At 48.6% G+C, this 15,280-nt stretch overlaps 5 protein-coding genes across 5 annotated transcripts; 3 read left to right on the forward strand and 2 right to left on the reverse strand.

Moving 5' to 3' along the window:
• The first annotated feature begins 1,320 nt into the window (after window positions 1-1,320).
• F4812DRAFT_315528 (NAD(P)-binding protein) lies at window positions 1,321-3,199 on the forward strand. Its single transcript, XM_047931378.1, has 3 exons — window positions 1,321-1,829; window positions 2,173-2,771; window positions 2,862-3,199. Exons 1-3 carry the CDS (start codon window positions 1,724-1,726, stop codon window positions 2,997-2,999), a joined length of 843 nt encoding a protein of 280 aa, XP_047792451.1. The 5' UTR covers window positions 1,321-1,723; the 3' UTR covers window positions 3,000-3,199.
• A 1,622-nt stretch (window positions 3,200-4,821) lies between these two features.
• Window positions 4,822-7,288, forward strand: F4812DRAFT_470117 (P-loop containing nucleoside triphosphate hydrolase protein). Its single transcript, XM_047938945.1, has 4 exons — window positions 4,822-5,863; window positions 5,958-6,471; window positions 6,537-6,691; window positions 6,768-7,288. The coding sequence occupies exons 1-4, from the start codon at window positions 5,005-5,007 to the stop codon at window positions 7,142-7,144; spliced, it is 1,905 nt and encodes a 634-aa protein (XP_047792452.1). The 5' UTR covers window positions 4,822-5,004; the 3' UTR covers window positions 7,145-7,288.
• A 343-nt stretch (window positions 7,289-7,631) lies between these two features.
• F4812DRAFT_315676 (cytochrome P450) lies at window positions 7,632-9,705 on the forward strand. The gene is made up of 5 exons (XM_047931381.1): window positions 7,632-7,927; window positions 7,983-8,321; window positions 8,485-8,855; window positions 8,907-9,331; window positions 9,400-9,705. The coding sequence occupies exons 1-5, from the start codon at window positions 7,675-7,677 to the stop codon at window positions 9,563-9,565; spliced, it is 1,554 nt and encodes a 517-aa protein (XP_047792453.1). The 5' UTR covers window positions 7,632-7,674; the 3' UTR covers window positions 9,566-9,705.
• Window positions 9,706-10,189: 484 nt separating this feature from the next.
• F4812DRAFT_450385 (glycoside hydrolase family 3 protein) lies at window positions 10,190-12,777 on the reverse strand (the record flags this gene model as incomplete). Its single annotated transcript, XM_047936083.1, has 4 exons — window positions 10,190-11,884; window positions 11,961-12,119; window positions 12,270-12,469; window positions 12,534-12,777. 4 exons carry the CDS (start codon window positions 12,775-12,777, stop codon window positions 10,190-10,192), a joined length of 2,298 nt encoding a protein of 765 aa, XP_047792454.1.
• Window positions 12,778-13,208: 431 nt separating this feature from the next.
• Window positions 13,209-15,241, reverse strand: F4812DRAFT_315660 (uncharacterized protein). The gene has a single exon (XM_047931380.1). It carries the CDS (start codon window positions 15,104-15,106, stop codon window positions 13,523-13,525), a length of 1,584 nt encoding a protein of 527 aa, XP_047792455.1. The 5' UTR covers window positions 15,107-15,241; the 3' UTR covers window positions 13,209-13,522.
• Between the last annotated feature and the right edge of the window lie 39 nt (window positions 15,242-15,280).

Raw genomic sequence — 15,280 nt, forward strand, 5'->3', positions numbered from 1 at the left:
AGTTGGCGTACCGAGCCTGACATAACCCAGACATAACCCATAAGCCGCCCGCACTTTTCTTCAGTCTCTCCCTGCAATAGAGTAGCATTCGTCAGGGGCCGCTACAGATTGCCTACTCAATATTTTCGTCCATGTAAGAATATTCCATGCAACCCTACTTCTAAAGTTCCAACATCCGCGCCAAGGGCAAGGGCAAGGGCGGGGCCACTCCGATCCCGTGCGTGCAGAAATATAATAAATAGGTCGAATGGAAACATTGTATCAAAGGCAATGATAAGTCATAGATTGTCTTACATCATCTCACCCGGAGAATGGAAGAGTTAATCTGAAGTCATCATAGTTAACATCTCGAGTCCTATCCATGTTGGAATGAGCGTCATATGATCCTTTCGGTTCTAACTTCTCGATGGACTCATATAATACGACTATCTCACCCTCGGCCAAGAGTATATGTTGAGAAGGAAGACCACGTGCCTTCAACATCTCGGAGAATTATGTGTGTAAATAACGGCGCGTATAATATCATTGGCAGAAACTGTTGAGTTGCCAATTAGAGTAGCGTCGCATAGTTAGGTAACTGCCGATAGTTTCGGAGATAAATTCCTCATTATCTTCGGTCCCGACATACTCCTCCTACGGGATGGCTGACTGGAGGCGCGACGGAATAGGATTTGTGTGGTGGTGGTCTAGGCATAACGCTCTGTTAAAAGTATTCCAACGTGAACCTAATGAGCTTCCAGAACCAACAACAGAATCGGATCTCGTACTACAAGTGTCCATACAGTCACACAGGTTTCACCGCGTACGACTAGATCCCTTTTTGGAAAGTAACTCGTATGCGGTAGGGGCCTTGAACTATATGCTAAGATTCGCCAGTCAACCCCCCCCCTTAGCGCCTACTAGTACCGAAAGCTAGTTGGATCTCAGCTCAGGTCGTAGTATAAATACTGATGCGGTGTAGTGCTTAGCTGAACACACCCTGAGATTGGGTACTTGAGTTATATGAAGGTGTATAACGTTCAACATCTAGGTTAGGTACCTAGCTTTGTTTAACATCTCATATAAGTCTGATGTATGTCGGTTGTATCCAGCCATCCTTTATAACATCTTCGGCCTATCGTGGCCCTTCTACCGGGACCGAAATATGTTATACCTGCATTTTTATCGCTTTTAACGTCTATAGATCCAGGAAGAAGATGGTGCCGCGGCTCCAAGCGGATCCAAAGTAATATATGCCAAGGGGTAGCGTTGCATATTTGCCTACCTGGTATAACCAAAAATCCGGTTGAATGGCCCAACTTAATAAGCCCCGCCGGACTTTGATATAATTCAATATTTATTCCACGCTGCTTCGGACCTCGCGCTCGCGTGTCAATGGGAGACCGATGTACTAGCGCAAGCTCTCTAAGGGTCCGTCAACATATTCCCCTTTTTGGTACTATGATGTCCGAAGAGCTTCGGTATCTCCAACATGGTCCGAAACCAGCCCTTCGCTTGGAGTTGTGTTGCACGCACAGAAGGGATACCGGCAAACTCGTCCCTTATATAGCAACCGTCCGCTCTTGCAAGGAGTTTGCATCGTACTCATTACTGCAACACCAAACTCTCCATAACGACATTTTTTCATACTCGCAAGCCACTCTAGAAGCTCTTTCTATATTGCCTTGAAGAACAACAACCACACTCTCACTACTTTGCATTCAGCAGCTTCAATACGTTCAACATGCCTGGCGCCACCAACCAGACGAGCAAGTACGATGCCATCCCGGGACCTCTCGGTCTCGCATCTGCGTCTCTAGAGGGCAAGGTAGCTCTTGTCACCGGTGCCGGTACGTAGTTTCTAATACCCTATCCTTTTCCATTCCCGTCCCGCAAACCCCCTACCGCAGGTCGGCATTCCCAACCTGAATCCCAAATCCCAAATCCCAAATTCCGCGCGCGAAACCTACCACGAAATTCGCATTCTTAGCGCCTAGGTTCAGCCGAGACCAAGGCGGGGGTGTTGCAACACGAAAAGAAAACGCACCGGAACCCCCAAATGTCCGGTGGCTGAACCGCAGAAATGGCGGGATATCCCTTTTAGCTTCATTTTTTGAAAAATCCTTCCGTAATAGGAAGAAAAAAGGAAAGAAAATGCATAGGGTCGAAGCTAACTATATGTGTTTACGATAGGACGCGGTATTGGTCGGGAGATGGCTCTAGAACTCGGACGCCGCGGCGCCAAGGTCATCGTCAACTACGCCAACAGCACGCAGTCAGCAGAGGAGGTGGTACAAGCGATTAATAAGGGGGGCTCGGACGCGGTGGCGATCAAGGCCAACGTGTCGGACGTGGACCAGATCGTGCAGCTGTTCGAGCAGGCGGTGAAGGTCTGGGGCAAGCTGAACATCGTGTGCTCGAACAGCGGGGTGGTGTCGTTCGGGCACGTCAAGGACGTGACGCCGGAGGAGTTCGACCGCGTGTTCACGGTCAACACGAGGGGCCAGTTCTTCGTCGCCCGCGAGGCCCACAAGCACCTCGAGGTCGGCGGCCGGCTCATCCTCATGGGCAGCATCACGGGCCAGGCCAAGGGCGTGCCCAAGCACGCCGTCTACTCCGGCAGCAAGGGCGCCATCGAGACCTTCGTCCGCTGCATGGCCGTCGACTTCGGCGACAAGAAGATCACCGTCAACGCCATCGCGCCCGGCGGCATCAAGACCGACATGTACCAGGCCGTGTGCCGCGAGTACATCCCCGGCGGCGACAAGCTGAGCGACCCGGAGGTTGACGAGGTGAGCTTGCACCTCTATTTTCATTCAATGTGTTTTACTTTTTTAAACACGGCTCATTTCTGATTGAATTAACTAACTCGTCCATTGTAGTACGCCGCCACGTGGTCGCCTCTCGCCCGTGTTGGCCTTCCCATCGACATCGCCCGCGTGGTGTGCTTCTTGGCGTCCCAGGACGGCGAATGGGTGAACGGCAAGGTCATCGGTATCGACGGCCACGCCATGATGTAAAATAGCTAAGGGGCTTGCGACAGGTTATTATTTATTACGGCAGGGTTTGATTAGATATGGGAGGCTCTTGTGTCGCAGATGCGTATCTCCTCGACTGTTGAACCGTGGACACTTACACACTTACACATTACTGTCATCGATGAAATTTACTGCCCATTCAATGTCCGTTGCTTACCTTCACTGAAGCAAAGCTAGGGTACAGCGTGTATTGTTAGTTGGTCGCTAAATGGTTATGAATACACGGCTGAACGTGAGGTGAAGGGGATTTGTTAGATATAGCGTGGAACTAGAGCGAAACAAAAGAACAAAAAAAAACAATACACTACTACTGCAACCTGACTAAGTGGCTGAGGCTTTTACTGAAAGTGCTGGCACCGTTTTCAAAGGTACCTACCTCCTATGTTACGGGCTTACGGCCTTGAGCCTAATGAGGCTATGCGACGATGCTGGTACACACCCTTGTGGTATCATGCCGCCGCCTCAACTGAGCTATACACTATATATCTGTATGTGGAATGCAGATCATGCATATCAAAATGTTGGAGTCTCATTCAGAGGATCTATATAGTGTAATCCATCGTAAGCCAAGAGCAGGGACTTCTATGCAGATGCAGGCATACACAAAGTTGCACTATGCTTTGGTAGAGACTACATTCTATCTATGGAGTTTAAGGATATTGATTACATTGTGTCAGTTACCTCTGTTGCATAGTAATAGGAGGCACAAGGTACGATATAAGGGGACTAACGCATAATATGAGATGAGTGCTCATTGGTTGAAAAAGCCTCTGCTCAGCTATTTGTCTTGATATACAACCTTATATAGGACTCTACTACCGAGTAGTCATCTGAACTACCTTCAGATAAAACCCGTCTGTATATCGCAGGGGTACTTGTCACTCGTTCTATTTCAATCGATGGAACGTTTCTCACAACACGTGGATGTACTTAAACATTACAAACGCTTTGTAGGTGTACGTCACTAGCGCCAATGCGAATATCGTCAACGAGTAGGCTGCACATGCAGATAGCATCAACGGGTATATTATATGCGCAGCGGTGGAGTCGTACTGATCAGCGTAGCATCTCCCTCAGATATCCTCGTCCAACTAGAACTAGTATGTATCGACAAGATCGGATGGTTGCATGAAGTGGATGTTGTTATATCCCACCGAATCCTGCGCGAAATGCAGGTGGCATCAGTCTAAGTAATAAAGGACTGTCCTCATAAGGCAACTCATTAATTTTCACTTTCGAACTTACAATATCCAATCACGAGTGATTGTTGGAGAAGTAGAAGATGCGTCGGGGTCTGACTCGGTCGAATACACCGGCCAATAATGCATCAGCTGTAGATGTGTAAGAGCCGCAAAGCTGCATGCGCCAGGGGGTACGATGTATGTGCATCTCTAGGGCTAGTTCCTTGATGCCTCAAACCCTGTCAGCGCAAGGGATATTTCGACAAAGCTGTAAATTTAAAGAGTTAGATTCGTGGATAATGTTAGGTACATCCTATTATGGCCGGATCTACGTATACTAGGGTCTGCAGCGGTAGGTTACTTGCTGCAATGCAAGCCAACTACATATGATCGTTCACTAACGGTGTATCTTACCCATCCAAGGTAACTAAGGGATAGCCTACTTGGAAGAGCCTCAAAGGCTCTTATACACCTACTCACAAGTGCCTAAATGTAGCCTGTTTATCGTTACCCGATGACGCTAAGTACTTTACAAGCCATCTTACCACTATAGTGTAACGTTTGTCATATAATACGTGGTAGCGTGCGCAGCTCTGAGCGAGATTAACTCAAGAGTTGAGTATAAATACCTCTAACGACCGAGCGTGATTTTCCTCCTAGAAGATTGTGCTACCCAAAGACCTCTTTAAAAAGAGTCCAGATTATACACATTTTAGTTCTCCGCGAAATATATATTCTTCTTACCCTTCCTAGTATTCTCCCCGTTTTCCACAACAACCAGTGGCACCACATCTACTCCTCCAAAGATGGCTTCTGACCGAGGTGACGTTGAGAAACCCACGGTAAACGATACAAATGAAAAAATAACCATCGGCGAAAAGTGCGAGTTCAAGGCATACCATGAAACTGTTAAACATGGCGCGGGCACTACAGTGCCTGTCCCAGATCCCTTTGATGGGGGCAGTTCTCACGGCGAGGACAGCGCCTATGCCTTAGTTGTCCGAAGGAAATTCGAGGAACACAAACCAAGCAAGGTCACCTTGCAGGTTAACTCCCCCCATATCCAGAAAGTCTTCCGTAACGTGATCAAGTCGTATATCGATGTTGCATCGGACTTCACCTCTACCGTGGAGCTCCATAGTCCATTCGAAATGCTCGCCCATTATTGGGACGAGCTAGATGAATACCGCAAGTCCACGACTGATGCGGCTACGCGGGAGCACCTAGATCTCCTGTTCGAGTTCATGGAACACGAGGTTAAACTCGATCGCGAACGCGCCCTCAAGATGATCCAGAAACAACAAATCACTTACGACAATGTGTGGTTCATCTATCGCCCAGGAGATATCCTATACACCGAGGTCGGTGGGCATCCCTGGCTCTTGGTCTGCAAGAAGACTGCGTACGAAGAGGCCACGGATTGCGGTCCTTACCTGGAAATCCACTGTACCTACACCGATGATAACGGCGTCGTTGCAGGTCAGGCTTTACACATTATGTCTATGCTCCAGAGAAATAAGTTCCCGGCAGGCAACCCAGTCTCCATTACAGAACTTGACATATTCCCGCGTAGGTTTATCAAGGAGGGAGATAGTCTTGAACAGCGCTTGAAGTTGCGCGGAGAGAAATATCTGGCTTTGAAAGACCTTTCTACCATGGCTTACGGTATGTACCAACAATCTGCCCCGTGCCGAACAAAAAGAAATTATCTGTGAAAGTTTGAGCCGCGTTGATGGATATGTATTAATATGGCTTGCAGATGGTGCCGCTCAATGGCTAAAAGCGCCTCCACAGGACTTTTACGACCCCTTCCCATCGAAGTTCCGCGGCGTATGGCTCCCATACACCGAAACGGGCAGAATCGTCCTAGATCGCAAGACCTTCGGCGAGGAGCAGCGGCTCGCCAAAGCCCAGGTTAAGAAGACGGGTACGGAGCCGTTGTACTGCCCGCCATACACTCTGGGCTACTCGCTCGGGCGCAAGGAGTGGTGTCGGTTCTACGTCGACAACCTCCGAGAGGTCGGATGGGATCCCAACGCGTGGGACTCCCTGGTGCTTCCCGATCGCGAAAAGAATCTTCTCAAAGCCCTTATCTCTTCCCACGCGTACGCCAAGAACGTTCGCGACTCGATGCAGCAGAAGGGCAGGGGCCTCGTTATCCTGCTGCACGGAACGCCCGGATCTGGAAAGACTCTCACGGCCGAGACGGCTGCAGAGGGGAGTAGGAAGGCGCTTATGTCAACTTCAGTGGGCGAGCTTAACAACGGGTCAACGTAAGTGTTCAGGTGCTGAATACGACTATGACTACTTTTCTTTCTAACTGGTATCACCTACCTAGCTATTTTTATGGGTCGTCTGCCTTTGAGAGACAGCTGAAGAAGATGCTGCAATATGCAACGATCTGGCAAGCAGTGGTGCTTCTAGACGAGGCAGATGTGTTCCTTGAAGCCAGAAAAGATAGCGGAGATACCGAGCGGAACTCGTTGGTAGCTGGTGAGTACTCCATTCATACCTAACCTAGGTGCTCACATAAATTTCAACATATATCTAACGTCAATAACTATGATAGTACTCCTCAAGGAACTCGAATACTTCGGCGGCGTCGTATTCTTAACGACAAACCGTGTCGGCTCGTTTGACATCGCCATGAAGTCCAGAATCCACATGGCTCTTACATACACGCCACCCGAACTGGGTGTGCGCAGACGTATCTGGGCGCAGTGCCTCAATAAGGTGCCGGCAGATGCTAAGGACATCGATATCGAAGGGACGGTCGAGGCCCTGGTCACCGCTAAGCTGAACGGAAGAGAGATCACTAACGTCGTCAACACCGCGAGGACATTGGCAAGGTTTGATGGTGCTCCTCTAAATCGAGGCCATCTTGAGACTGTGGTCGACGTCCGAAAAGGGTTTGATGAGAGCTTGAAGAGTGAGGGGCTTCGTTAAGGGGGAGAGAACTACTATGACTGATTGTTGTTGATCCATGCGTTCATTTACCGTATATCATAGATGGATACCTACCTCAGGTACTTTTACTTTATACATAGTACACAGCCAGCTGCCCGTCAATTTACATTGTTGCATTACCGTAGACTCGGATTATTTATCGCAGTTTGTTTTGGTGATGTCGCTGTGGAAGTCGTATACCTGAATGTCACCCCTTACTAGCTTGGCAAGAGGCACACCAAGGTCTCCGTGGCGACAATATATGATTGGTCATAGAATTCCTTTTCGAATGCGCTGGTACGTAAGATGATGAGCTTTAGCTTAAGATATAAGGGTAGTATTTCCGGACTATCAAGGCACACCTTTATACATCCCGAAGAATTGATTGGCTTCAAGCCAACCCCATCTTGCCAAGCAAGTAAAAGACATGATGACACGGGGTAGGTATGGAGTGGAAGATATTATCATCGTTTCTTCCCCTCTTTAGTGCACTTTTACTAAGTCTTTTCATATAGTGTCTGGTAATTGATATGAATTTCAACGTAGACCTCACGATGGAGTACGTTTGGGCAATTGTATCGTGGACGAATATTCCGGCTCTCTTCAGCGTATGGATTTTATACTATGCGACCATCGCAATATACAATATATCGCCGCTACATCCTCTTTACAGATTTCCGGGCCCGAAGACTGCGGCGATGAGTTATCTGTACGAGGCCTACTTCGACTGGTGGCTGGTCGGGAGGTATGGTTGGAGAATACGGCAAATGCACGAGAAATATGGTTAGATTTTCTTCCTTACCTGACGTTAGACGAACACAGAGCTCATGGGTCGTAGGGCCAATTGTGAGGATAAACCCCGATGAGCTTCACTGCAACGACCCGTACTTCACGGACGAGATCTACGCCGGCGGGAACCGCATTCGGGATAAATGGCAGCACCAAATCAATACCGGCGCATCAAGCCCTGTGTCGGTAACGGGTTTCTCGACTGTCGCGCACGAGTTGCATCGAATCCGAAGGGCTCCATTTGCTAAGTTTTTCTCGCGGCAGCAAGTCTTGAAGCTCGAAGGAGAAGTGAATGATTTTACACAGCGCACGATTGAAAAGATGTTGCGTTTCGCGAATAAGGGACCGTTCGATGTTAAGGAAGCATATAACTGCTTCACGGCAGATAGTACGTCACATACAAGCTAGGTAGCCTCCCATACCCCTTTTTTCGAATCCCCCAAGGAAGATTCTTAGCTGGGGTTGAGTCTCAACGCCATCGAGCGTATTGTTACACCTATAATTATACCCAATATTGGATAGGATTTCACATTAACCCTCGAGTATTACAGTTATATCTCAGTACGCTTTTGGCGAGCCCATTGGGTTCGTCGACCAGGAAGGTTGGGAACCTAATTTCGCGACATGGGTCAGCTATTTCTTCAAAAGCGCGTACTTGATGAGATACAATACTCCCGTTAGAATAATTGCGGGGTTCTCCCCCCTAATAGGTAATTTTATGGGCGAGAACGTGAAGAAAATGTTGCAATGGATGAATGCGATTATTCCCAAGTATGTAACGGCAGCCATTGATAACCCGGAAAATAGTAGGGTGTTTGCGGATGTGATGGAATCGGACATGTTGCCGGAGCACGAAAAGAGCATGTATCGACTTTCAGGGGAAGGATTCAATCTCATAGCTTCTGGAACAGAAACCACAGCAGTTAGTTGCGCTCCTAACATCACCGCTCTATTTGACTAATCGAGCTTGCAGGCAACGCTCACATATATCACGTACTACCTCCTCGCACAGCCAGAAATATACGTTCGCTTAATGGAAGATTTACAAGGAGTCGACCCTTTTAGCCTAAAGTGGACGGACTTGGAGCAACGCTCGTACCTATGGGCTATAGTCCACGAAGCACTGCGTATGACACCTGGTGTTTCGCACAGGTCAGCTCGGATAGCGCGGACAGAAGATTTACTTTACAGGAGTAAAGACGGCAACGTTCAGTGGGTTATTCCGAGGGGGACCCCTATCGGAATGACTTCGGTCATCAACCATAGCAACGAGGAGATATTTCCGAATCCTGATGAGTTTATCCCTGAGCGCTGGATTCTGGGTGGGCAGCCGAATTACGCCTTGGAGAGAATGTTGATTTCTTTTGGGAAAGGCACCCGATTGTGTCTTGGAATTCAGTAGGTTATATCCCTTTATTAATTTCTCATGCGGTTTCGCGAATTATAGCTCTAATTTTCCCTTCTAGTTTAGCTTACTGCGAGCTCTTCCTCATGACTGCTACGTTGGCGTTTCGGGTCTTGCCTAGAGCTCGCTTATACGAAACTACCATTGAGGACATTAAGTATGACCATGATCTCGTAGTATTGCAGACAGTTAGGGGCTCTGTTGCTGCACGCATTGAAGTCAATTAGAGATAATCTTCGGACATTGATATTAGGTAGCTGGATAGTTTAATTTAGAAAGTTGAGATCGTGTTTATGGCTTAATGATACGGCTGGCAGGGTTAATCTGAAGTCTTGCATATCGGATTTGAACAATGGCTAGGATCTAAATAGAAGGCACCTAGGTACCTATCTATCCTCCATATTCTCCTAGATAAAGGTGCTGATGCCAATACAACGAATGGCAAAGGTCGAACTCCTCTGCAACTCGCCGTTGCCTTGTGCCAGGGATACAGGAGAATAGCTCGGATGCTGCGAGAAAAGGGAGCTAGGGATGAGCAGCCCGACCAGCCTAAAAAGAGGAAGGGGCCAAATTGGCAAATTGCCGAGATAAATGAAAACCCCGAATCCGATATAGACAGCGAAGAGGAAGTCCAGGCAGGCTCAGAGCTATATGATGGGCCTGGGCCAAACGAAGGTTCTAATTGGATACAGGCCTCTGTACCAACTCGCGGAGTGCTTGAACCGCCTAGGAAAAGACGGCGCCTAGATGGATGAATATCTTAAGGGCAAGAGTCGCTGGTATTACTATACATTACTCTTTATCATCATGTCTTGGACGATCATTTCTAAGTATACTTAAACCCGGGCCCTTCACTTCCCCGTATCCTGCGGCCACTCATCCAGCACAACCGGCTCCCCCTCAAGGGTAAAGTTCCAAGTTGCTTGCGTGGGTACATCGACAAGCAGACTATACTCCCCAGGATACAGCACCAAGTTCCCATCCTCGTCACGCCGCGCCAGGCTTCCGAGCGACAGCGTCAAGTTCGCCGTCTGCGCCTCGCCAGCTGCAATGTCGTGCAGTCTCTTATACGCGACGAGGCGCTTGATAGGGTACGGCTCGGGGCCGTGGGCTCCGGCGATGAAACCCAGGACGACGAAGTCGGATGTTGTAGCGCCTGTATTAGAGACGGCTACGGAGATGTTCTGGAATGGGGCCTGGTCTTTACGCGCTGTGGCGCCGGTGATAGAGCTCGATAAGTCTGCAATATCCCAATACTCGTCTTCAGACGCGGTTATCGAGATGCTGAAGTTAGTGTAGTGCAGGCCGAAACCGAACGGCACGGTTGCCTTGTCGTACCACATGTACGTGCGGCCGGGGTTGCCGGTTTCCGGGTTGGGACGGAGACTCATGTCCGTCATGGGTACGTCCTTGACATAGTACGCTGGGTACTGCGTTACGGGTAACCGGCCGGCGGGGGCGACTTTGCCTGTTAAGACGTTCAAGATGGCGTCTCCACCGGACTGGCCGGGATATCCAGCCCAGAGAATGGCCGAAATGTTGGGGTGGTTGATGAAAGGGGCATCGTCACGCTGGCCGCCTAGCTGCACGAGAATGAATGGTTTGCCAAGACCAGCCAGTTGGGTCATGATATCGATCTTCTCGCCGGACCAACGAATTAATGTACGATCATTACTCTCACCTTCATCCGCCGTTGTGGGCCCATCCGCGTATATAATAATATCTGCATCTGCTGCCGCTGTTAAAGCTCGAGGATACCCGTCAGTTGTTGGGTCGCCTGGTTGACCTGCGTATACAGCGTTGATGTTGGGGGCTTGGCTAGCTGCGTAGTATGGTGAGTGTAGATACTTGGCTTTGCCCAGATAATTACCCTGCATATCTGTTGTCGCGTTCGCCCAGTTCCCGATAAAAACGGCGGTGATGTTACTCTCGGTAGATATCTGTAAAGGTAGGATGCCATCATTCTTGATCAATACGATGCCCTCTTCTGCAGCCTTCCGGGCAAGATTTTCGGCGTCAGGGGTAAATACGTTAGAGAAGTCAAGGGAGCGATATTGGTTCGAGTCTTCCGAATCGAAGTAGCCCAGTTTGATAAGTGCCGAGTATAATCGCGTAACAGAAAGGTCAAGTGTGGTGTCATTGATGAGACCTTGCTCATAAGCTGTAGGTAGGTGAATTTGATAATAGGTACCGCAATTCAGATCAGTCCCTGCTAATAAGGAGCTAGCGGCAGATTCCTCGCGAGTATCTCGATAATTGTGAGGCTTGTAAACATTTTGAAGAGCATCACAATCCGAGACGACGTATTGGTAGTCGCGTGTCCAATTCCAGTGATCTCTAAGGATGTCTTGAAGAATATACGAGCTCGAACAAGTCGGAACACCATTTAGAGCGTTATACGAACACATAACCGAGCCAACATTTGCGCGAGCGCAAGCCTCAAATGGGGGCATATAATACTCGGCTAATTCTTGAGGGGTGACTTTCGCGTCGAATTCATAGCGCTCGTTTCCTAACCAGTCTTCCACGTCATATGCAGCGAAGTGCTGTTACCAAGTTAACATCAGATTTACAGCCCCGTTAAAAGGTATCGAGGGAGTGCTGAGGCGCTTTGGAACTTACCTTGCAGGTTGCAATTACTTTGAGGACATCGGGGTCTTCCCCACCTTGAAGTCCTTTTATTAGTGCTGTCACGTAAGAGCTCAGATGATAAGGGTCCTCGCCAGCGGTTTCCTGGCCGCGCCCCCATCTAGGATCGCGATACGGGTTTATATTCGGAGTCTATAGCTCGCGTTAGCAATTATATTTGGAGCAGAGCGATACAAGCATCATTGGCAATGGAATTCATGGCCTGGCTTATACAGCTCCGACAAGCTGGTCTGTGCGCAATAATAGGGGTAATGGTACAACAAAGGGTGAAAATGTTCATACCCAGTAATCCAATCCCGACCGGTTGAAATTATTGAACGCCCGAGCTTCAGTACTAATTATCGTTGCCACAGCTTCGATGAGCTCATCATCGAATGCAGCGCCCATAAGAATTGGTTGCGGGAAGGATGTTGCGTAGGAAAAGTCGCCGGAATATGAGAAGTTAACTCCCGGAGAAAGCGCAACACCGTGTAGAGCCTCCTCTACGAAGAGTATTAACACCTTCACCTTGATATGATAATTTGGATTAAAAAGAGGAATACGTACGCCACCATTCGTAACTTGGTAAGCCTAATCTCTCAACACCGGGCGATGTGCTCACTAACAAATTGTACTTCTCGTCGGTTTTGAGGGTTGCAACCAAAGCTTTCGCCCGTTCTCCGACCGAAAGGCCCTTATTACAGACATCATTGGACGCCAGGGGCCCGCTTCTGCAGTTCGGAAATAGGTGTCCGACAGCCAAGACTCCGGAGCTCGTCAACCATATGGTTGATACCAACCGAAGCGCCATATTTAAATCTTCGAAGAGTAGGTATAAAGCCCTCTGATAGATCCTACAATACTCGTTATTAGTTTCGACCATGGCGACATATATAGCTTCAAGCTTCTCCAAGCTGTGGGGTAGCATAGCAGCTCATCTCCTCCCGTTCCACGCATTGGTGATGCATTGATGCTGCAGAAGAATCTAAGTAACTCCAACTCGTATCCACGCAGGCTCCAATTGAGCGAAGGAAAAATCCCGGTGATTTTCATTACGGAGGCGCATCGGATCAAGGATAGACTTGGTTGAGCCGAGACGAGATGCAGGGATGGATCCCCAGAATAAATGTTCCCCCGATCCCCAGGTCGAAGCACTCACTCCCCGTGAGGGGTTATATCTGGATGCAGTATTGCGTCACTTATAAATATTGATTTCCCTTACTGGCAATGCTGGCTGCGATCGCGCGTCGAAAGACTGGTAAAAGAAAAAAAAAGGTCTATTCGGCTAAACAAACTTTACTAAATCGGCTCTTGACTGATTGGTATAGGTTCGTCCTTCGGCCAATGGATTAAGATATAAAATCACATCCAGCAGGTAGTTCATGTCACACTGGGTAGAGGTAGGTACCGAGACAGAAGATCCCGAGCAACCGAGAGGAGTCGCTTCAGGCATTGTCGTGCTATCAGATACCGAGGCTTTGTACAGCTTTTTCCGCAAGGTAAGACCTACGATGAAGACAACATGATGTTGACATATTCCTACCGATATTTATATGCTATAAAATCGTAACGTTACTCTGGTGGCCGTAAAGCTCCACGATTCCACAAGTGCAAGACACGCTGCAGTCCCCGATATGCTTCCGTATGCGTTTCCGAATATCCTTGGGAACGCCGACAAACGGCCTCGACGTAGAGAAGGCCCATATTGAGGGCCAAGGTACGTCTCCTAAAGTGGGGAGCTGCTCAAGGTCTTTCTCGAGCTGCTTAATGAAGACCGAGTTGCAGGTCAACGTCGTGCGCCCGCTTGCCCAGCCGTAGGAAAAGACAGACCTTCCAGGATTTAACACACCATTAAGCTTCTCCTTGATGAGATCAGTGAAGCGAGCCTGGCAGTTATTTTCATTCATGTCAATAATATTAATAGGGAATTGTAAATTAGATGGAACATTGTGAATCGACAGCGACTGTAACTCCTCGACTCGCTGCTCCTGGGATTTCCCAGAATCAGAGCCAAGTATCAGATAGGCACGAGCCTTTTCAGACTCGGTAGCTAAGGTGTCAACGATGTGAAAAAAGGTTTCAGCTGCTTCCTTCGTGCAGACAAGCTTATGATCACCTATCATTGGATAGACCAGGGACAGCATCGACTGCTCGCTTTCTAGATCAGCATGATCATTATGCGAATGGCTAAACCAAGGCTGTTTAGTGACTTTGGTATGAGAAAAGTCAGACGCAAGAGCAACGAGAAGAGAGGTATCAATGTTCAAGACTTCCGTAAAATCGGCTTTTGGACTTGGGGCCATTATGTGAAGGAGATCATCTGTGAGAGGTGGAGCGGGTGGTAAGGCATCGCTACACAGCGTATTGACGCCTAGCTGGCGACAAGCGTCGAGGACCTTGTCGACTTCAGGGTTTTCTCCCTCCTTTATGCGTGGTAGGATAAGAAAGGTACTTGGATTCTTCGTTTGGATACGATGTCCTTTAGCTGTGTTAGCTAGATTCCTAGCTAGCTTTACTAGTGGGATATCCGAGTAGTCTTGGATCACATTGGCGCCACTCTCCTCGTCGTCATCACTATCTCCGCAGAATATCGCTTCCTTCGCTAGGTCAAATAGTAGCCTTTTATTGGTCATTGAGGAAACTTTATACCACGAATGACCGCCATCTGCGATCACATCAATAATAAAGCTGCCCGACCGGAAGGGCTGTGATTCGCCTTGGGTCCGAACAATGCGCGTACCCGGAGCGAGAATCGGTTTCTTAAACGGGCCAGTAGATACAGCGCATCGCAACCTCACCACATCGCGGGATCTTTTTGCCGTGTCCCAGACGGGTTCGAGGAAGGGGAGATTGGTAGACTGGACGCGATGCGAAGCCAGAGGATCTGATGACTTGACATCACGGAGAGATCTCTCTAAGCTTTCGACCTCGGCCTTCAGTTCGCTAGTAAATGATGTATGCACATACGTCGGCATGTGCTGGAAGTAATCGCTGTATACTTCCGTAAGATGGTCCGCGAAACGTTGAAGTTCGGACTGCAGCGACACGGCGCGCTTTAGCAGGCCTTCACTAAGGGCCAGTTTAGCGGCTGCGTCCTGCGCGGCATCGTCAGAAAGATGATCGACTGCCGAGGGGGACATGGTTGTGAATGACCAGGTTTCGCGTACTGTCAAGTACCTAGCAAAAGTGACACCAGATACGAAATACCTAATTTTTTATTCGATCATGCAGGTCAACTGTCCGTCATAAATTTGACTAAATGTAGTTAGACGGATAATAATGTATCGATTTTGTTAAAAGTTATGAAGCTCCAA

This window comes from Daldinia caldariorum (assembly GCF_022478825.1).
Source record: "Daldinia caldariorum strain CBS 122874 unplaced genomic scaffold F4812scaffold_4, whole genome shotgun sequence".
In the NCBI taxonomy this organism is placed as follows: Eukaryota; Fungi; Ascomycota; class Sordariomycetes; order Xylariales; family Hypoxylaceae; genus Daldinia; species Daldinia caldariorum.